This window comes from Python bivittatus, unplaced genomic scaffold (genome assembly GCF_059951505.1).
Source record: "Python bivittatus isolate LINGU-HERP-01145 unplaced genomic scaffold, Pbiv_v1 ctg000700_np1212, whole genome shotgun sequence".
Classification (NCBI taxonomy): Eukaryota; Metazoa; Chordata; class Lepidosauria; order Squamata; family Pythonidae; genus Python; species Python bivittatus.
The window spans coordinates 26,124,209-26,147,815 of NW_028277098.1; the positions used below are offsets into that span (position 1 = coordinate 26,124,209).

Consider the following 23,607-nt stretch of genomic DNA (forward strand, 5'->3'; position numbering starts at 1 on the left):
GAGTCCAGCCTTCGCGTTGAACAGGGTGAGCTCCTGTTTCCTCCCCAGTTCCTGTCAACCCAACAGGTTGAAAACTTACGTGAGTAGACAAATGGGTACTCTCACTCCGGTGGGAGGAAAAATGCTGGTGGTGCCTTGCAAAAAAGGAGTTGGGAGCAGTTGCCGGTAAGCGCGAAAAACCGCGCGCGCCTGAAAAGGGCGCGAAGCAACGGAAACCCCACCTCCTGCGCTCGCCAGCTGGGCTCTGCCCTAGGAAGGAGGCTCTGGCAAACCACTTCTGAAGAACAGTTGCCTTGAAAACTGCAAGGACTCATCCAAGCAGTCACTGCAGGGTCAGCAATGACTGAGCGCAGACCAAAAAAAAAAAAATGTATCTCAGAGTTCTCAGTAACCAATGGTAGTCAGGGCACTGACCTGTGATTAAGAATAATGTTTATAATTTCTTTATATTTCATCTTTACTTGTTGTGCAACTTAATGGGAATTGTGACATTTTATTTATTTATTTATTGAGAAAATTTATATAGCCACCCATCTTAAGCACATAACTCCAGGCAGTGAAATTATGTACAAAAATCAGTATTAAACCCCTAACTCATTAGAATTTTTGAACATCACAAAAAACAAATAACTGAGGTACCACAAAACAATTCATATAACACAAACACATATATTGGGTTTCTTTAGCATCCTGGCCCTAATGCTTGGGGGGGAAAGCCCAGTTTTAACAGACTTCTGAAAAGCCAAGAAGGCCAGGCCATCTGAATCTCAGGGGGGAGGCTGTTCTATAGGGCACATGCTGTGACAGAAAATGCATGCCTCCTTGGTCCCACAAGATGTCACTGTCTAAGAGAGGGGATCTGAAGTGTGTCCACGCTGTTGCATCTGGTGAAATGGGCAGAAACCCTATGAGACAGATGGTCCCATACGTGGCCCCATACCATGTAAGAGCTTTAAAGGTGAAAAACAGCACCTAGAATTGCAGCTGGGAGCATATTGGAAGCCTGTGCAGGTCATAAAGCAGGGTTGTTGCACAGGTGAACTTTGAAGCACCCAAGCCTATGCAAGCCACCTCATTCTGCACCAGTTGAAGCTTCAGAGTGCTCTTTGTGGGCAGCTCCATGTAGAGCATGTTGCAGTAATCCTGAGTCCAGGAGGATCCCTAGATTGCACACCAAGTCTGGCTAGGGGATTGCTACTCCATTAAGATTTAAAGATGAAGAATAACCAGATCCAGGGGCCTCCCAAAACCCAAAGCTGCTCAGTCTTGCCTGGGTTGAGCTGCACCTGTTCTCCCCCATCCAGGCCCTCACAGCTTCCAGTCACTGGGTAAGAACCTCAACAGTGTCACTTGTGTGGCCAGAGTGGATATAAAAAAACTGAGTATCATCAGCCTATTGGTGGCATTGCACCCTATGCTGATGGATGACCTCACCCACAATTTCATGTAGATGTTAAATAGGAGTGGGAAAAAATTCAGGCCCTGAGGTACCCCACAAAAGAGAAGCTTAAGGCTAGACCTCTCCCCCCACTATGAACATCGACTGAAACCAGCCCCAGAAAAAGGAAGAGAAACACTTCAGAACAGTGCTCCCACTCCCAACCCACAAAGCCAATTCAGAAGGACAACATGGTCAATGGTATTGTAAGCCACTGATAGATCTAGAAGGGAAAGGATTGATGCACCACCCGTATCTTGAGCCCTCCAGAAATCATCCACTAGTGTGACCATTGTTGTCTCAGCACTATAATCCATCCTGAAACCTGACTGAAAAGGAACCAAATAATCTGTTTCAAGAACCCCCAGAAGCTGTGCACTTACCATCTTCTCCATAACCCTCCCAAAAAAGGGAAGGTTGGAAACTGGATGGAAGTTGTCCACTACTGTTGGATCCAAGATTGGCTCCTTAAGGAAGGGATGGACCACTGCTTCCTTCAAAGTATATGGAACTATTCCTTCCCTCAAAGAAGCATTCCACTGCTTGGACCCAACTGCCCAGAGTTTCTGGGAGTCAGGCAGCATATACATTTAATAAATAATAATAATAATAATAATAATAATAATAATAATAATAATAATTATTATTATTATTATTATTATTATTATTATTATTATTATATGCCACCTCCTGGCTGGCCTTGGCCAATCAAGAGGGCATGAATCTAAAACAGGTGGCAGGACTCACAGCTCCAAGGACCTTTTCCAATTCCTTAGGGCTAACCAGGTGAGATTCCTTTCCATAGGACCTGCCTAGCTGCTCCAGATCTGAGCTGATCCAAGCAACTTTGTCTAACAGATGCTTAGAATAGTCCTCACAGTGACCCTGCAAGGGATCCCCTATCCCCTCCTTACCAAGGAGAGATCTGGTCACCCAAAACAGGGCCACCAGTTGGCTAACTGCAGACACAGTAAAAGCAGAGGTGAGCCTGCTTCATTGCTCTTACCACCACAAGGTAAGTACTAATAAAGGCTCTTACCTGTGCTCAGTCAGATGTGCTGTAGGTATCTCTTGTGACACTTCATCACCTGGAGCAAATTGGAGAACTAGGGAGCTTGGCAGGATTCCTGATCACAGAGTCTCCACATGGGTGCAATCCAATCTGAGGCCATCACCTGCTCATTCCAAACAGCAACTAACGCCTCTGCCAGAGCATGCAACAGAGTTTCAGGAATAACTTAAATTCCCTCTGAAACTCAGCTGGGTGCATCAGTTGCCTGGAGCAGATTGAACAAATAGGTTCATCCTCCCTGCAGTGGGGGGGGGGGGGAGAACTGCAGAGAGGATGAACCTATTTGTTCAATCTGCTCCAGGCAACTGATGGGGGGAGAACTGCATGGAGAACTGCAAAGGTAGAAGGGAGTGATCTGTCCATGGCAAGGGACTAGTGATAACATTCTCCAACACCAGTTGACATCACCGCTGCCCTGAGATAAAAAGTCCAGAATGTGACCCTTGCTGTGAGTTGGATCATTGGTAACCTGGATTAGGTCCATAGTTGTCATGGTGGCCATAAACTCAAAAGCTGCCTCTGACTCCAGACCCAGAGAAGGCAGGTTGAAGTCTCCCAGAACCATCAATCTAGTTAACTCCATCACCAACCTGAACATGGAATTGAGGAGCTCAAGCAGGGAGGTCACTACACAGCAGGGAGACTAGTAAACAAACAATTCAATCTGATCCTTACAGCCCAGCTTCAAAAAAAAGGTTTCATATCCAATTACATCTGGAGCAGCACCCCTAAGAGCCACCAGAGATTCCTGGATAACAACTCCCATACCTGCCATGGGGCCATGGCAGGTGCCATACCTGAAACTTGGGAGGGCACATTCTGAGAAGGGAATCCACCTCTTCTGTGCCCAACCAGGTTTTGGTAATGCATACCAGATCAGCCCTTTAATCCAAGATTACATCATGGAAGATCTGGGACTTATTACATTCCAACCTCACATGAATGAGCAACAGCCAGAAAACCAGGACCACTGAAACTCCAAAAACGAGGCCTTGGGCTGAGCAAAGTGGCTGGAATGAGGCATTGGTATTAAACTCTGAGGCTGCCTTCCTTGAGAGCAGGCTGCTCCCTGTCTCCCGCCGTATCCCCCATGCCTGTTGCCACCCTGATGTTCCTGTCTGCCCTTTTCCTCAACAGCATTGAGCCTCTCCAACCTTTGCCTAATGTCTTCCCATCACAGTCTTCAATACTTTCCATGAAAGCATGAATGCCTAGGTGCTTCTGATAATCACTCAGCACTTAAGCCAGGAGAGCCTATCCATGTCCCACACTCCACCCAAGCACCAACCACATTCATACCAACTCCTGGCAACCTTGCTCTCACTCAGACCACCAGGGAAGTAAAATCCAACTTACAACCAAGGTAGGTGGGCTCAAGCCCCATGCCCCTGTCTCTCACCTGGGGGGGGGGGGTGGCAAACAGTTCCAACTCCACCAAGCTTTCACTCATAAACCATCTAATTGAAATAACCAGCGCTGCTCTGTCAGTCCTCCAGAGTCCAAGATGTAATCTTTTCAGGTTTACCACAATAGGAAACTAACCAAACATACCCTAGTCCTTCCAAGGCCTGTGTCCAGAAAACAAAACCAAAAGAGCAGCCAAGATAGTTATGGCATTGTGTGGCCAGAGAAAGAAACAGCCACAGAATGTGGTTCAGTTTTCCTGAAGTTTCTACTCCCACTGTGCACACCTGTGAATCCCAGCCCTCTGTCACACTAAGGGCTACCAATTTCAGGTTGCTGCTGCCACTTCCAGTGAATTGAAATGGATGGGAATGGGTGAATTTAATTCAGGTGACCATTATATCTACTACTGTGGCCAAGAAACCCTTAGAAGAAACGGAGTTGCACTCATAGTCAATAAGAGAGTGGGAAAGGCAGTAATGGGGTACAACCTCAAAAACGACAGAATGATCTCAGTGCGAATCCAAGGCAAACCATTCAACATCACAGTAATCCAGATCTATGCCCCAACCACTGATGCCAAAGAAGCTGAAGTTGACCGGTTCTATGAAGACCTACAACACCTTCTAGAACTAGCACAAAAAAAAGATGTCCTTTTCATCATAGGGGATTGGAATGCTAAAGTAGGAAGTCAAGGAGTAATCAGAATAACAGGCAAGTTTGGCCTTGGAGTACAAAATGAAGCAGGGCAAAGGCTAATAGAGTTCTGTCAAGAGAACAAGCTAGTCATAGCAAACACTCTTTTCCAACAACACAAGAGACGACTCTACACATGGACATCACCAGATGGTCAATACCGAAACCAGATTGATTATATACTTTGCAGCCAAAGACGGAAAAGCTCTATACAGACAGCAAAAACAAGACCAGGAGCTGACTGTGGCTCAGATCATGAGCTTCTTACTGCAAAATTTAGGCTTAAATTGAAGAATGTAGGGAAAACCACTAGACCACTCAGGTATGACTTAGATCATATTCCTTGTGAGTACACAGTGAAGGTGATGAATAGATTTAGGGGATTAGATTTGGTAGACAGAGTGCCTGAAGAACTATGGACGGAGGTCCGTAACATTGTACAGGAGGCAGCAACTAAACCATCCCAAAGAAAAAGAAATGCAAGAAAGCAAAATGGCTGTCTGATGAGGCTTTACAAATAGCTATGGAAAGAAGGAATGCAAAAAGCAAGGGTGAAAGGGAAAGATATAAACAACCGAATGCAAATTTCCAGAGAATAGCAAGGAGAGATAAGAAGGCCTTCTTAAATGAACAATGCAAAGAAATTGAGGAAAACAATAGAATGGGGAAGACTAGAGATCTCTTCAAGAAAATTGGAGATATCAAAGGAACGTTTAGTGCAAAGATGGGCATGATAAAGGACAAAAAAGGCAGGGACCTAACAGAAGCAGAAGAGATTAAGAAGACGTGGCAAGAATACACAGAAGAACTATACAAGAAAGATCTTAATGTCCCTGATGTCCATGCTGATGTGATCACTGACCTTGAGCCAGACATCCTAGAGAGCGAAGTCAAATGGGCCTTAGGAAGCATTAGTAACAACAAAGCTAGCAGAGATGACAGTATTCCAGCTGAGTTATTTAAAATACTAAAAGATGATGCTGTTAAAGTGCTGCACTCAATATGCCAGCAAGTTTGGAAAACGCAATGGGCCACGGGATTGGAAAAGGTCAGTTTACGTTCCAATTCCAAAGAAGGGCAATGCCAAAGAATGCTCAAACTATCGCACAATCGCGCTCAGTTCATATGCTAACAAGGTTATGCTCAAAATCCTACAAGCTAGGCTTCAGCAGTAAATGAACCGAGAACTACCGGATGTACAAGCTGGGTTTCGAAGAGGCAAAGGAACTAGAGATCAAATTGCCAACATTCGCTGGATCATGGAGAAAGCACGAGAGTTCCAGAAAAACATCTACTTCTGCTTCATTGACTATGCAAAAGCCTTTGATTGTGTGGATCACAACAAACTGTGGCAAATTCTTAAAGAGATGGGGGTACCAGACCACCTTAGCTGTCTCCTGAGAAATCTGTATGCGGGCCAAGAAGCAACAGTTAGAATCGGTCACGGAACAACCAATTGGTTCAAAATAGGGAAAGGAATACGACAAGGCTGTACACTGTCACCCTGCTTATTTAACCTATATGCAGAGTACATCGTGAGAAATGCCAGGCTGGAAGAATCGCAAGCCAGAATTAAGATTGCAGGGAGAAACATCAATAATCTCAGATATGCAGACGATACCACCCTAATGGCAGAAAGTGAAGAAGAACTAAAGAGCCTCTTGATAAGGGTGAAAGAGGAGAGTGCAAAAGTTGGCTTGAAACTCAACATTAAAAAAACTTAAGATCATGGCATCTGGACCCATCAGTTCCTGGCAAATAGAAGGGGGAGAAATGGAAGCAGTAACAGACTTCATTTATTTGGGCTCCAAGATCACCACAGACGGAGACTGCGGCCATGAAATTAAAAGATGCTTGCTCCTTGGGAGGAAAGCTATGGCAAACCTAGATAGCATATTAAAAAGCAGAGACGTCACCTTGCCAACAAAGATCTGCATAGTCGAAGCTATGGTTTTTCCAGTAGTAATGTATGGCTGTGAGAGCTGGACCATAAAGAAGGCTGAGGGCCAAAGAATTGATGCCTTTGAACTGTGGTGCTGGAGAAGACTCTTAAGAGTCCCCTGGACTGCTAGGTGGTCAAACCAGTCAATCTTAAAGGAAATCAACCCTGATTGCTCATTGGAAGGATTGATAATGAAGCTCAAGCTCAGATACTTTGGTCACCTAATGTGAAGAGAGGACTCTTTGGAAAAGACCCTGATGCTGGGAAAGATCAAAGGCAAAAGGAGAAGAGGACGGCAGAGGATGAGATGGTTAGATAGGATCACTGAAGCAATGAGCATGAAACTGAGCAAACTCAGGGAGGCAGTGAAGGACAGGAAGGCCTGGTGCGATATGGTTCATGGGGTCACGAAGAGTCGGACATGACTTAATGACTGAACAACAACAACAAACTGCCACTTCAATTCAATTGTGTCAGCCCAGACAGAGAAGCCACTGCTCCAAAGTTACAAGCAAGAAAGAAAGCAAAATGGAGGGCAGAGTTGGTGTCTTAATGTTCCCACTGCCTCTTTCTCGAAGCTGCTGCAGTTCCTGTGTTACACTAAGTGCCACCAGTCAGCTGATCCACAAACAGCTGATCTTTGGTGCCACTAAAGTTGCTGCGGCAGCACCAGCTCTTCCAAGGTTCTCCATGGCAACATGACCCAGAGCAGGGCAAAAACATGGCTATGTTTCACAACCACTGCCAGCCACCACACCATGCTCCAGCCACTCAGCTGGATATTGCTGGTGCTTCAGGCTTCACCAACAATCTGTGCTGCTGTTGGCGCTTTTCCCATTACCCTGGACTTCAGTCCAAAACACCTCCAGGGATGAACCACCCAAACTGCAGTCCAGCCAAACCTCACCAACTACAGAGGCAAACACTAAACCACCAGGCTCAGCACTCTGACAGATGGCCATTTTGAAACATATTTCAGAGTAGATATTACCATGCTTAGTTTAAATGATATTTTATATTTGCTTGCCAGTTAAGATAAGTTATAAGGAAATGCAACTGGAAAAATTAAGATTTAACACATTTCCATTTTCAACAGGTATAACTTTATCAAATGCAATGATGAATGCAGGACTGACATCCTTTAAAAGAATAGAAGATACAAATGCAAGAGAACTTGAATTGGTATTTATTTTGTAATTTTTATTTCTTGTATTACAGGTACTATTCTACATTTATTCACATATTATGTTACCTGATTTGTATTCTGCTGTTTTCTAAATAAAGGCTTCAAATATCTTGAAGGAACATACAGCTGTTTTTTCAGACAGCTGTATTTCCATCTCCAGAAGTGGTAATAAGGGAGGTCTGTTTCCTATATCACCTTCCACATACTTTCAAAAACTACTCCAGATTTTTTGATAGCCTATATAGGGAGGAGGGGTAGATAAATGCCTGTAACACAAGTGACTTTCTGTTCACACTATACTGGATTCATTCCTAGTCCCTTCCTAGAATTCTGTATAATGTTCTGGAAAAAAAATACTGAGTCATGATCTCAGTATGTTCAAAACATTCTATTGCCAGGAATTCATAATTCTTCAAGTCCAGATACTAGTATGGTAAGGTATCAGAGATGAGGAGAACAGAAAAGGAATTCACACTGCAGTGTTTCAAATTCCAAAATCATCTGTAACTGATAGAAGAGTTGAACAAAAATGTAAATATGTGTTACAGCTGTAGTATATAAACATAGTGTTTACAATTTTTATTTCATCTGATAAATTCAGGCAGTGGATAACTGCAATATAGTAATTGGTGGAGGGGAAAAACAATAATAGCAGAAAGTAAGAAAGGAAAGTAAGTAGCTGGTTGAATATGGGACGTTCATTTAGATCATACTAAAGGCATATCCAGATAGCCAGTTTTATGTTCTGTCCTCCAATCTGTATGGTGGGATATAAAAGGCCAGAGTATATTTGCTCTTTTTACATAGCTGCCTTTATTCTGCCTCATTAATGAGGTTGGAGAATGGTGCTCAGAGTTTTCCCGCTGGGCAAGTTACATTGCAGGGACTATTGGATTTCATTCCCTGACCAGATCTCTGCCCATAACTGTGTCATCAGTATAGAAGCTGCCAAAACATCATATATCATGCAAGGCTTGTGTTGGGATTAGATTGAAAACAGCATTTCCTCATCTGTTTGTATAAATCTGAAGTTAGTTGCTTCAATCATAGGCTGGGGATGAGGGGAAGACTATCATTGAGATATACCTTTAATGAACATTCAGCAAGGCATTTTCAAGCCAGTGTTAGAGGTTTGTGTGGATGTGCCCTAAACAAGACAGACCTCTGTTTTCTTACTTACACTGTATTGTCAAGGATACATGATGCCTTAAAGGAGGGCTGGCCACCATTCTGGAATCAGGGGCCATTTACAATATTTCTGGGTGCTCACATGAAGTGGTTGCTAGTGGGGGGCTTCCCTCTCTATAAAATGGCTACTATAATGTACACAGTATTCCTTTTTCTGAGGGCAGGCTGGTGATGTTGCTCTATGCTGCTCTCTGTAGCCTCTGCATTAGCCCAATAACCTTTAACAGTTCTATGGGTAAGAGAGTACGTTTCAAAAAAGAGAACTGGACTTACAGCCCTCCCTCCCATGCACAAACAAAAACATATACCTATGTATCCTGTGTTCAGTGATGTGGTAAGTGCAATTTGCAGCGTGCAGTTTTCTCCTTTTTATAATTAAACAAAACTAAAACCCGATAGGGAAGTCATGCAGAGCAGACCCCTCTATCTCATTTCTTTCCAACATTCCATTGGGTTGGAAATAATAAAAAAGTCAGGTGGGGACGGACCCACTAGGTACCAAAGGAAACGACTGCAGGCACATAGCCTACTGCTGCCTTGCAAAGTCGAATGAACTGGCACTATGGAAATCCAGGTTCAAGTGCACTGTCAGTCACTGAAGCTCATTGGTAACTTTGATTTGGTCTCTCTCAGCCCAACCAATCTAAAAGAGTTTTTGTTGTGGGGAAAAAAATGGAGGCGGGAACATGATGTACTCTGTTTTGAGCTCCTAAAGCAAAGGCAGATTATAATTTGAACAAATCAAAGTTTACCTTGTGCTGAATTTTTAATATGCAGAAACAGTATCTTTAGACTACTGTTGTTTATTAAATATTTATTTATTTATTTTAACATTGAGTGCTTTATTATACTTAATCGAGATTATAAACTGCCACAAATTATCCCAGAATGGTATTGTTGCAATTTTGATTAATTTAAAGAAAAATGGTAACATTATAATACCAGGAAGACTATGTTTTGTAAATATTGTGCTATGTTAGGGTGTTTAGTAAATGTTAGTGTATGTTCTGAATTAATATGAATGCTATCTGAATTGCTATTAATATGAATGCTATTTTCAGATTTTGAACAGACATCCTCCTTTTGGAAATCAGATTAAAGAATCAGTAGCACACCTTCCAAAATATGAACTTAACATTGAGCAGGTACATTTTTGTTCCATTATTTCTGTTCTGTGCTCCCACCACAAAACAACTGAATTGAAAAGAAAACTTAGAAGATACTTTATTTCCTAAATTCTGCAAATATTCATTAAGTACACTTGAGATTTATGTCCTGCATTAAATAATTACAAAAAAAAGTCTTCAAACTATGGAGCCAATAGTTCATGAGGATTTCATGGAGTCAAATGTAGTAGCTAGTAGGGTAGGGAAAGTGATAGAATAGAAAGCCCATAGTGAAGATTTCTAATCATAAATTGGAAAGATTGAGAAATGATGTCTAAAATTTTGTCAATAAATGTTTGTCTTTTATAGATTTATTCCTATATCTCTGTATAGCCCTTTTCATGTTTGTAACACACATAAAACAGTTCAAGAAAAATTAAAGATTAGCAGACCCCCAAAATAACAATGGATTAGATACCATGCTACTTGGACTGACTGATCTGTTTCATGAATAGAACATTTTTTGGAACAGATGTTCAGTTTGACCACCAACAGCTGGAGAGTTAGTGCCCTAGCCTAATATTTGAACTGACAATTTTGAAGGTATCATTTTGTCCATTATGTCTATTTTTATTCTAGACCATAGGTATTGCCCAGAGTCGTTGGGGGTGGGGTGGCATCCTAATTAATTAATTAATTTTGTAGATTTGTTAGTACTTTTCATGAGACTTTTAATTAAAGTCCATCCAAGAGCAGATGTAGACTACACCAGATGCTTCTGATGCCTATGAGCAGCAGGTGGTGCAGATACTCTTTAATACTATTCAGCAAACTTAGCACCAAAGCTGATGTTTAACTCAATTTTCCTCAGTCTTAACTGAGTAGTCAGTTTGCTTCTATTCTGATAACTCAGTGGTAGCTTTGGGGATATACCTTTATACCATACTTAATTCATAACTTAGTGTTTGTGAATAAGCATTGGGATCATGATATACTATCCTGTAATAGCTAAATGTTCATGCAGGAAGTTGACTGTAGTATAAATATTTACTGAAAGGGAACAGTCACAGCATGGCTCTGAGCAGAGCTGTGTAGCAAGAAGAGCAGATGCTTCATTACAACGTAGCAAGATAACACCATTTGGTCCTGCTGTCTGCCACATCACTAATGAGTGATCTTTCTCTTAAAGCATTATTGTCTAACTCTGCAAGGGATTATTTAATTCTATGGTATGGAGGGTACAAAGAATGCACCAGATCTCAAGGGCCATGAATCCAGCAAAGCAACATAAATAGCCTGAATGATCTGGGAACTAGATATAGCAACTCTTCAAGAGGCACCTCCTCCCCATCCATGTTTTCTCCTGAGTTTGAATATGCCTTGCTTTTCTAAATGTTGGTTAATACCGTGGGTATATACAGTGGGGCAAGGGAAATGATGACATGAATGACAACATCATCATACAAATGCTACAATTTTTGTATCAGACTTTGGGATGCAAATATGTAATGGTGGCATTTGTGGGATGATGTTATTATACATGTGTCATAACACTGAACTAGCTTAGCGTGGTATCTGACTCCAGCCAATATGAATTTATAATCATATCATATTCCAAAGTTAGTTTTATTTTTGAATTGTATGTCATTTATTTTCAAGCTGGCAAAGTACAATGAAACAGTAGCTGAAATCATAGTGACAATCATATTAACCAACTTTGAACAGCTGCAGATAAAAAGAACTGCTCCAGATTCTCACTATGCAACCCTAGTAATAGGCGATAATGATAATCATGTGATTTTTAGACAAAGGATTATGTGAGTAAATTTAAATCATTTTGAAACTTTAAAAATTGTACATTTTTGTATATTTAATATTAAGCTATTGATTCATTTATACTTTGCAGGGATTCTGCTTTGATGAAATTTGGAAATTGGGCTAAAAAGATTGAAGTGAGAAGAGCTGTTAATTCTGATGAGCTTAGTATAAATCTAATCAGTTCTGAATACGGTAAATTAATTTATGGAATTGGGTTTTAAAAACAAGTCTGCTAAGTTTTAAACTGAGAACCTCTTGGTTTACATTTTCATTAAATTAATATATGCTTATTTTCCATGGCACTATATTGTGTCATGGAAAAAAATGTTATCCACTGAATATGAACCAAAGCAATGGAGATCTGAAACAAAGGTTATTCATTGAAATACCCTAAAACAATGATCACTGGGCTCCCAGCCAAACTGAGAGTCCTAACAATAGATTGACAAAAGTTTTTATAGGAGATAGAAATGGTGCATGAACAAGTAATTACATTACATAAACAGGAAAAGCCACCGAGTCTATATTGGCAATAAGGTAGTCAGCCAGACCTAGCTCTGAGGGTGGCACCTTGGTCTTGTCATCAACCCTGATCTACATTCCTTTCAAAGGTGACACTTTTCCATACTTCTTCTCAAAATGCAAGTCCACAACTTATTATTTGTCTTCCCTTCATTACTCAGAGTCATTTTAAACTGAATTACAGTTTCAACAGGCATCCTGAATTCCAATAGGGATTCTTAGTTCTACATTATGCAGTTTTCTAGTGACACAGGAAACATGGTTTAAACATAAAACTCAAAGTCTTACTAAGAAAATATACTTTTAAAGAATTTTAACTTTTAAACTCCACATTCCCCCATTTCTTTTGTCTCCGCAACAAGGATAAGTTCATAAGAAGAGGGTTCGTTGAGTAATGAGACCTGGCAAGGAGTGAAGATTAATATGGGAGGGGTGATAAAAACATTGGAAACAAGAAAGACAAAAAGAACAAGTACAACACATACCATAACAACTAGGAAAACATAAAACACCCATATACAGTCAAAAGCAACAAAAAGATATTTTTGATCCATTTCCAAATACTAGTCAAATTAGGCATATAGCCTTTCCTCTGTGGAGGTGTCTAATACAGCTGCCTGAATGACCTCATGAAAAAATGTAGGCTTATGATAAATTAAATCAACATGTATCTCTATACAGCTATGCTCGTTTACAAACTTACAATGCTTGCTCATCTAAAGTGTTTGTAAAATACATAAATTGATTCTGACACTATGAATTTCCAATATTGTTCTCATTATATTCTTCCAGAAATGGAAATCTGTTATTTAAAGGGAAATTTTTATATCCAGATTGAGTAAAGTTATTTTCATTTTTAACCTGGATGATCAATCCAACTGGTCCAAAAATAATGGCTATAATACTGCTGAATTTTTGACACTAGAATTACTATATTGATCTGGATAGTAAATCCAAAATCTAGGTTGAGCAATATCAACTAAGATGTCACAAAACAATGAAACGTTTTTAATTTCTCTAGACATCTTTATCAGGCTGAATATTAAGCAAGGCAGCTGGGAAAAGAGAAAAATTCTGACTTGAAATCATAAAATTTGTTGCTAGTCACAGAGATAGGATGGAGAATAGGAAAAAGATTTCATTGGATTAGACTGGATGTTGTGCAGAATTCATGTTGCTGTCAGGATTTTCATTCTCATGGGAAAGGATTCATCCCGTTATCTTTACAACAATAACAAATAATATTTTGGCTACAGAGATCATGTGAAAAACACCTGTTATTGTGTGTTGTGTATTGTGCTATTTACTGCCACCTATTGGCGTGTGTATGCTAGTTACCCAGTGGGGGTGGCATAGAGCTATAATACAAGGAGAGGAAAATGTGCAGTCTCTCTGAGTAGTTGTTAGTTGTTTTAGTGTTAGCCACTATGTAGGTTTTATAGGCTACATAGTTGTAACAAAGTACCAAGTAGTGTACCTCTTCTCTAAGAGTTTGTAGCTAGAGATTTTGTTAAGCTTGTGTTGCTAAAAAGTCTTGGATGCTACATTACATGGGAAGATGTGTTTTTCTTTATATTTTGTATGATATTTGCATTTTATGGATTTTTGCATTTGTATCAATAAACACCAGTTAGTATATCTTTTCTGACTGGATTTCTTTGGAAAACAAGAAATGGGCATTGCATTGTGTTTGCTTTCATGGCTAATATTTTCCTGGAGTTTTTGCTGCGCTCTGCACAAACAGGAGTGTTTGTGATTATCACTCTGCCTGACAGTTGCATCAGGGCTCTTTGGAACTCTGACAAACACAAAGGTAGAAAGTCAGAAAAATCCATACCGAACAGCATTTCTTAATGGTTGGAGGGTTCTACCTTCATGTCTGTATGTGCAGTGGCAGACGTATGTAACTGCTTTTTAAGGAAGGAGCTGGGAATGAGGCAGAAACTAGGATTTTTTTTTTTACAATGGTAAATATGTATGTATAATATGTATGTTTCAGCTGGCATACAGCTCCTAAATCATGTGGACCTGTATGAATATTATCATTATCTAATAGAATGCACACCTATATTTTCCCCCTCTTTCTGCTGCCTTGTTGGAAAATGCAATCAATAGAAAACAAAACATTGGAAAAGGAAAAAGGGAGAGGTATATTTAAATATTAAAATTAACTTCTGATCCAGTATTATATTCTTTTACCTACCATTTACCATGTAAAATACAATGAAGTCATAAAATTCTGTTGGCCAGAAAGTATAAAATTGTTTTTTTTCTTCTTCTCCTTCCATTCATTTATTTAAGAAATACTAATATATATGCAGATATATTTGTAAAACTAAATATATAATTTTCTCCCCTAATAGTTGGACTGGATATTCAGCAGAAATATACACCATTTTACTTAGGACCAAAGAAGGTTGGAAATCAAATTATGAACATTCATGGAAAATTCAAAGATTGCTATTCATCTGATAGTTATCACACTTCTTCAGTAGGGTCATCAAAACTAAGAACAAATAAAGGCAAGCAAAAATTCCCTACTAAATACTGCTAGCAGCCAAATAGGTTTCAGGTATGTGCTTGATGTCAGAACCCAGTCTGATGGTGAGAAATGTATGAATATAAAGGGTACAGGCCTACTTCAGAAGTTTTTGTTTGCAGGGTATTAAAATAATTATGAGATGAGTTGGCAAACAAGAAAGATCAGTGTACTTTTGGGTTAGTATTCAAAATAAATGCAAATTCCACTTTTTCAGCAGGCATTTGAAATTTGCCTGAGGTATTCTCTTTGTGGTTATAAATAGCGCTAGAATTCTGTTGGATTTTTGTTTTTTAAATGTTGTTTCTAACACTTTAAATGGCATGTGACATTCTTATGATTTCAAGCCAATTCGTTAAAAATAATATATGAAATAGATATCTAATGTATACGTATTTGATGTTTTTTGAATCTGAATATTTTTAGTTGGTTTTGATTTAAATTGTAGGATCCTCAGATCAGTTTTCCAGTGATAGCCCTATTGAACACAGTGGGATTTATTTTGGCACAAAATTTTTAGAAACAGAATATATACGGTATGCCTTACCCTTTTGTTCTGACATTAAAGTTTCAGTGCAAGTAGATTAAGGATAAATCACTTAAATTATAACAAACTTTCAGTAGGTTTATCACCTCATAGCCTGTTTTCTATGATGATCATTTTCAAATGTTTTCTATGTGTTTCATCTTCACTTATGATTTACCTTATGAACTTTGTGGAAAGAACAGTAAAATAATGTGCAAAGGCTGCAGTTTTTCACTGATTACCATGTACTGGATTGCGATACAATGTTTAAAGTTTTTTTCTTCTATGTCATCAAATTAACATAAAACAAAAGGAGCCACTTGTAGCCAAGAATCACTAAGCATAAAGAATGGAAATAGAAAATGCAATCACCACTGCAAAAATAAAGAAATATGTGGACATGACTGCTGTGAGTTTCATTCATTTTTTTGTTATTATAGCTTGTGAATGATCCAGTTTGCAATGAAAGAATTATGAGGAGGATTCACTCAGTCTCTTGAGTTTAGCAAATGTGCATATGTAGACATGTGCACACATGTAAACACTTTTGGATCCTTTAGAGGTGGGTGTATTGGAGGGAATTTCACATATCGAACATCACAGACAGGAGGGTAGAGGAATGAGGTGAGGAAGTATACAGTATTGTCCCATAAGTCATAATATGATTACTTTTTAAAAGATTACATTTATAATTAAAAATTATATATAATGTTGATGTCTTTAGTTTCCTGTGTAGAATCCTTATTCCACTCCTTAACCTGACATTTGAGGAGTAATTTGGTAATTAGACATATGCCACTGGGACTAAATTCATCTCAAAATACAAGATCAGAAACTACCATCATCAACTGGATTGTAGAGCAATAGAGCTTTTGTCTTTAAGAGGCTCCTCAGGATGTAGCTATTTTCTCAGGTCTTCTCTAATTTGCTGTTCAAGTAGTAGATTATTTCATACTTGCTACCAATGTCCCATAGCATGTCTAGGCTAGCTAGAGAAAATATTGATGGTCTAAGCCATTATATATTCAGAGATGGGTTGTTGGGTTTTTTTTTTTTCAGCTGAGGCTTTAAATTAAATCTGCCTTATTCTGGGAATGTTATGGCATTGCCTCAATATTTATTTATTCAACTTGAAGACTGCCTAACTCCCTACTCTTGGTGGCTTACAATATCCACCAAAAAACCATGAACAATTTTTAAAAATGTTCATCCAGAAGAGTAAAACAACAAAACAGACCCAAAGTCAATAAAAATGATCATCATGTTTTACTCATAACTCTGCTACTGCTTCTGTCTTTTTTCATTAAAATGCATTTAGGAATTATTTAGAAATAATTGGTATATGCAGTCTTGCCATATAAAATAGAAGTGGTTGGGTTGTTCAGATATAAACATACAGGAGTTTATTTGAAATTTCTATAAATTATTTTTTCTTTATTTCTAGTTTTCTATGACAAAAATAAAATATAAATATAAAACAAAAACATATGTTACATTTTTAAAGGTAAAATTGGAGTTTCAGAGAAATCTAACATGAAGAATGAGTCAGCCTTTTCTTCATATCTTACTGATTTGAGGAATCGGAATGCTGAATCTGCCATTCCCCCAGTCAAGCGATTAAAGGTATATAAATTTGGATGGGTGTATGTGTCCTTTTTTAAACAAAATAACTATATTTGCAATTAAGAGCATTTTTGTTAATGAAATATAATATCTCATGTTGAATATTTTCTGCGAAACAGAAAAAGAGGCAGAACATTATATTAGGATTAGAAATACCCTACAAAAAAGATTAAGGTGACAGTAGAAATTATCCCAGAAAAATTATTGGAAAATAAATGTTTAAAATCTTCTAAGCAATTTATTTGGAATCACAATAGAAGCTGGTACCAGTATTCCACAAGAGGTAGCTTTGAAATGAAAATGTTATATGCGTTTTGGCAATATATGTCTTCTCTAAACAATAGTGGCTAATTTGAATATGGTTGTTGGATTGAATAGCAAACCAAGATGGGATATCATACATTGTGCTGCTTTTTGTGGACAATAGTCTGACTATGCTTCTTACCGGCCAGTTTAGCAGGGTTTGGGGGATAAGCTCTGTGCTCTGTTCTTAAGATTTCAGAGTAGAATAATTTTTATTTATACAGAATTGCCATCTGTTCTTCCTCTTTGGTAAAATTAGACAAATTTACAGATTTCAAACTAATCTTCTCTCTTGTAGAAATTTTCTCCTACATAAAGTGACTACAACAATTATAATAGGAAATGAAATATGGTTAATAAACTATAGATTTATAGCCACCCTGAGTTTGCTGAGGTCTTTGCATAATTCAAAGCTGCCATTCACTAAAATCATCATCATCATCACCATCATCATCCCAAAACTATCGATTGCAGTATGAAGCCGTCTTCATTGAAAGTTATGCCCTGTCATCTATTATGTTGGTTTAGTGCATGTTGGTAGCTAGATATTTTTCAGCTTCCAGGTCTAAGTCTGAGAGAAAGTAACAGGTCCAAAATCACCCAGGTGGCTTCTAAGGGAGGACTAGAACTCCCTCCTCCTAGTCCAGCACCTTAACCATAGAGAGCTCTCAATCAATAGATAAGTAGATCTCTCCGTCCCTCCCTCTCTCCCTCCCTCTCTCTCTCCACACATACACACACAGAGAGATATTTTCTACCATATAAAAACGTATCAAGTAGAGAAAATAATGTTCATGTGTAATGTTTGTGTTTCTGACAAAGTGATGGGTTCTCATTTTCTAGTTTTATATAAGAAACAAATATCTGTATACATGTATATTATATTAAGAATCTTTTTCTACATTTTAGATGCAAATGTCAAATAAATCTCAAAAAGTGGATCTTAAACAATATAGTTATATTCCAAAAGGTTTTCTTCCAGCATTGCCAAGGTACTGTACAAATTAGTAGGAGTCATCTATCATTATCATCTTTCTTTATTATGATTCAAGATTAAGAAAACATAAATTAAAATAACACTGGTACAATCCCAAAATATAATAACTTTATAACAGTTTAATACATGACATACTTTTAGTTACAAATCTGGGTATGACATTGCTTTATGGTTAAGGCACAAAATTTGAACATTAAAAATGTGATTTCAGGACACCTGTCATTTAAGAAAACTTCTAAATAACATTGATCAGGGTGGCCAGGCAATCTTTCCAGAAGGTAAATTAATTGATAGCACAGTTATGCATAGAATTTACACCTTAGAAAAACATGTTCTAGGGTTTTAGGTTCACCCGAAAAACAAGGGATTCCTTTATATCTGCCAGCCATAACTGCAGAAGGAAGGGCATTAAAACATGCTTTGGAAAATGAATATAGGATAACTAGAATAAATAGCATGCAGGTTGTGGTTCCCTTGATTCACTGAGGAGATGATATAATCTGGGGGTGCTGCTAATTTACTATATACTGAAGTTCAGCATCTGGAAGAAATTAAGGGACATCCCAAAGTGAAGCAGTGTGTTAGCTAGATGACTATATATCATCTAGATTTAAAGTGAACATTCCTAAACTAGGAGGAAGCCCCATGGGAGATAGAGTTTAAGCCAGTAAGACCCACCCACACACCCATGACAGCAGGTGTTCTTCAGAGGAATGACTAAAAAACACTAGGCATAAAGATCATCCCAGCTGCCCAGCTAAAGCAAGCAGGCACCTATATTGCGCAGCAGCAATACAGGAAGATGCTGGAGGTGAATGATCACTTTACCAACAATGACAAAGGCATCAAGTTGTGCTGCACAGGAAAAGGCACTGGTAAACCACTCTTTATTTTTACCAAGAAAACCACATGGATAGAGAATATGAAATGATTGAGGATATAGTGCCAGAAGATGGGCCCCTTAGATCAGATGGCACTTAACATACTACTGGAGTACATAGAAATCAAACTGACTATATTGGTAAAAAGAGGTGGAGGAGCTCAGTTATAGTAGCAAAGACATGGTCAGGTTTTATCTGTGAAACAGATTATGAACTGCTCTTGTGCAAGTTCCAAGTTAAGCTAAAAGAGGAGGAGGAGGCCAATTGGTTTCCACAATATGATCCTGAACATGTACCCACCATTTTCAAGGAAAACATCAGGAATTGCTTTGAAGTCCTGAACCTCATTTATAGAGAACCAAAGGAACTGTGGCATAAACTTAAAGAAGTAATTAAGAGTGAATGTGAAAACAGCCTGCTATAGATAGATAAACAGAAAAAAGCATACTGGATGTTAGAACAAACCATGGAAATTACCAAGAAGAGAAGTCAAAGTTAAAACAAAAACCTCAGGAAGGAACTTAAGTAAGAATTTCAGAGAGCTGTTAGAAAAAACAAGAAGCAATATTACATTAACATCTGTAAAGACATTGAAGAGGGAAACAGACCTGGTAAAATGAGGGAAGTCTGGACACATTACGCAAAGGCCTAGCTCTCTGGAGAAGGCTCTAATGCTGGAGAAGGCTCTAATCCTGGAAAAGCTAGAAGGAAAGAGAAGAGGAAGACCAGCAGCAAGATGGATGGACTCAGTTATAGTGGTGATGGGTACACAACTGGAAGACCTGAAGGACCAGGTTAAGGACAGATCATCATGGGAAAAATCTATGAGGTTGCCAAGAGTCAGCGGTGACTTGATGGCACATAATCAAGTAAGGAAGCAAGCGAGTAAAATATAGTGGTCTTTGCTGCCCAGAGACACATGCAAGTGAGATGGACAGCCATATAAATTTAATAAATAAATATGATTACTTGCCACACTTTTGTTGTGATGCTAATCAGCCCAGCCTCTAGCCCAGGTATAGCACTGGAGAAATTTCTAGGAGTAAACAGTCAGGGTCTCAGAAAATAAGATTATATTCTTTCATACAGATGGAATACAATGTCATAAAGAAGCTGTGCTACTGATTTTGCAACAAATAATCTGATGGTTTTGGGTATACAATATCCATCCTGATTCCTAAAAAATCTTAGAATAGTCACCATGCTTCTCTGAGCTTTAGTGTTGACATAGTGGATATGTACCATTTGATGACTAGAGGCTTGAAAAACTACCCCTTATATCATCCAGATTGTTTCTTCTTTTTAATAAAAATCTCAAATTTATTTCACTATAAAATTGATTCTAACTATTTCATTTTTCTAAAGATTAGAGTATGTACAACATCCAAGATCCCCTTCATTAGAAGAGGTCTACAGTTCTAATGTCTGTCAAGGATTTCAGGTGGAACCTGAAGTTTGCAAAATGAATGGTAAATTTCTAATGACGTCTAACATTTATTTTACTGGGGCCACAGTTTAGTCACAGTTAAAACTAATTCTTGTAGTTTCAACAATAGAAATTAATTGTATTTGGAAGCATCGCGCTACTTTACTTCACTACATGGTAACATAAAGGAACAACTGGAGTATCTTTATTATCCCAGTACCTTCTTATTTTGTAGATTTTGACACAAAATAATACACTTAATATCCAAGCCAGTGTCATAATTATCTGACTATGAATGTTTCAGGTCAGTATATAATAATTAGAAAAGCTTGTATAAACAAATGCAATCAGTTATAAATTTTATAAATAAATATTTGCTCCCTATTAGAAACATGATACCTGCTTCCAAAAATAGTATTGTGGATTCATGTGTCTTTTTGTTTAAATTGAATAAATGTATTAAGTATTTTTAATAGTGTAAGAAAGTACATTGTAAGATTATTGTTATGCTCAATTTTAGGTTTCTTTGCTATCAAACACTCTGACGAAAAGAATAACCAGACAATGAGTTTAAACAAAAGTCTCGAAGAATCTTTAATGAGCAACTTGACTGATGCAGATAAAAGCATCTCTTTGTTTTCCGAACCTTTGAATGTGAATTTTGAATTAGGAAATGAGATTTGGGATGATTATGATGATGGGAGTTTAGTACATGGCAGTGTTTTTACTGCTAATCTGCAGAAGTCAAAAGATCCAGGTAAATCAATTAAATGTCACACCTAATTTTAGTTTAAACTAATTATTAGTATTGTGTATACAAAATCCATATTATTAGCTTCAGCTGAAAAAGAAAACCTCTCCAGCCACAAAGACAGTGCAAAAAAAGTTTTTTAACGTGACTCAAATATTATTTTTGTTATATAAAAAGGGATAAATAAAATGATACAATACAGTTTCTAAAACATAACATGGCATACTCATACCTGCATGCCCAGTTAATTCATAATATTTTGGAACACTGGAGACAGATACACTTAATTGTCATATCTGGCCTTTTTGTGCATTGATTTTAGGAATATAGACAAGCAAGAAGTTAAGAAAAAACATTTAGTTTGAAGTATATCGCTGAATAAAATGTTAGATTCAAGCCACAAGTTGTTAGCAGTATGATTGATTAGATTTTGTGGAATCCTTGGGGTTCTCTGAGCTTGGTTGTTTTCTTGCAAACCTTTCGTTATCTGACTAGGTAACATCTTCAGTGCTAGAATGAAGTGGAGTTTGCTTTCTGTTTCTATACAGTGGTTTGCCCTGCCTGTGTTGGTGGGGGTTTTTTCGCCTGGAAGTTCCTTGATTAGGGTATTGTTTACTGCTTGATTGTATGTCTGGTGTTAATCTTGGTGTTAATCTCTGCTTATCTGGGTGATGATTGCTGGTGAGGAGATGTTCTGGTCTTTTGTTCCCTTTTTATTGTCTCTTTTGAATAGTATGTAGATGTTGTTTATCTCTATGTGCCTGTTGATGGCTACCTTGTCTGAATACCAAGCTTCCAGGAATTCCCTTGCATTTTTGGATTTAGCTTGGTCTAAGATGCTGACAGTTTCCCAGTTGAAACTATGGTTATGTCTGTCCATGTGTTGTGAGATTAAGGAGTTTTCATCATGCCTTCTGACTGCTAGTTGGTGTTCCTGAATGTGTTCTGCTAGCCCTACATAGGGGGGTTGTTACATCTATCTGTCCTACATAGTGGTTGTCACAGTCCTTACACTGTATGTTGTAGATGACTCCTGTTTTTCCTTCTTGGTCTACTGGGTCTTTTGGTTTACTTAAGATGTTTTGGAGGGCTTTAGTTGGTTTGTGTGCTACAGAGATCCCATGTGGTTGTAATAGTCTCTTGGTTGTTTCTGAGATGTTTCTGATGTATGGCAGTGTGATCCTTTTCATAGCTTGTGTTGGTTGTGTTGCAGTAGGTTGAGTGGTCAGGCACTTTTTGATAAAGTTGTGTGGATATCCATTTTGTTGGAAGATGTTGTATAGGTGGTCTGTTTCCTTTTTCTGCTGTTCTGGGTTGCTGCAATGCATTTGTGCTCGTTTGAATAATGTTCTTACACAGCTCCTCTTGTGGGAGGTTGGGTTGTTACTTTGGTAATGGAGTACTTGGTTAGTGTGGGTTGTTTTCCAATAGACTTGAGTTTCTAATTTGCTGATGTTTCCTCTGCTGATGAGGATATCCAGGAAGGGTAGCATGTTGTTGTTTTCTTCCTCTCTGGTGAATTTTATTCCTTCAAAGATGTTGATGGTTTTATGTGTCTTCTTTAGTTGTTCCTTTTTTATTAAAACAAAGGTGTCATCTACATACCGGATCCATACTTTTGGTTGTATGCGTGGAAATGCTATAGACAATAAAAAGGAAACAAAACACCAGAACATCTCCTCACCAGCAGTCATTACCCAAATAAGCAGAGATTAACACCAAGATAATCACCAGACATACAATCAAGCACTAAACAATACCCCAATCAAGGAACTACCAGGAAAAAAACCCCCCACCAACACAGGCAGGGCATACCACTGTATATAAACAGAGAGCAAGCGCCACTCCATTCTAGCACTGAAAATATTACCTAGTCAGATAACGAAACGTTTGCAAGGAAACAACCAAGCTCAGAGAACCCCAAGGACTCCACAGTTCAATCCTGAGCTACACATATCCTCTTCTATGGGATTAGAATTTGTTTGGATAAAGATTCTGTTCTTACAGGATTATTTTTTACTTCCCAATTTAATCTACAGCCATTTGATTTTTTGGCAGTTTTCCCATCCAAGGGCCAACCCTACTTATCTTTTTCAAAATCAGCCAAGATTTTATTATAGTACTAAAATGTTGGATATCAGATCAATTTCAGATATCTTTGAATACCATTTGCAAGATATTTGGGGTTA

The 23,607-nt window shown here is 38.3% G+C and overlaps 1 protein-coding gene across 1 annotated transcript in view; it reads left to right on the forward strand.

Annotated features, from left to right (window-relative positions):
- Window positions 1-23,607, forward strand: part of HFM1 (helicase for meiosis 1) — an 84,522-nt gene that overhangs the window by 57,900 nt on the left and 3,015 nt on the right. Inside the window, exons 25-32 of the mRNA XM_088153365.1 lie at window positions 7,649-7,734; window positions 9,988-10,071; window positions 11,692-11,849; window positions 11,939-12,042; window positions 15,751-15,846; window positions 16,942-17,060; window positions 18,273-18,355; window positions 21,132-21,424. Of these exons, the coding sequence (XP_088009491.1) occupies window positions 7,649-7,734; window positions 9,988-10,071; window positions 11,692-11,849; window positions 11,939-12,042; window positions 15,751-15,846; window positions 16,942-17,060; window positions 18,273-18,355; window positions 21,132-21,424 (1,023 nt within the window). The remainder of the gene's footprint in view (window positions 1-7,648; window positions 7,735-9,987; window positions 10,072-11,691; window positions 11,850-11,938; window positions 12,043-15,750; window positions 15,847-16,941; window positions 17,061-18,272; window positions 18,356-21,131; window positions 21,425-23,607) is intronic.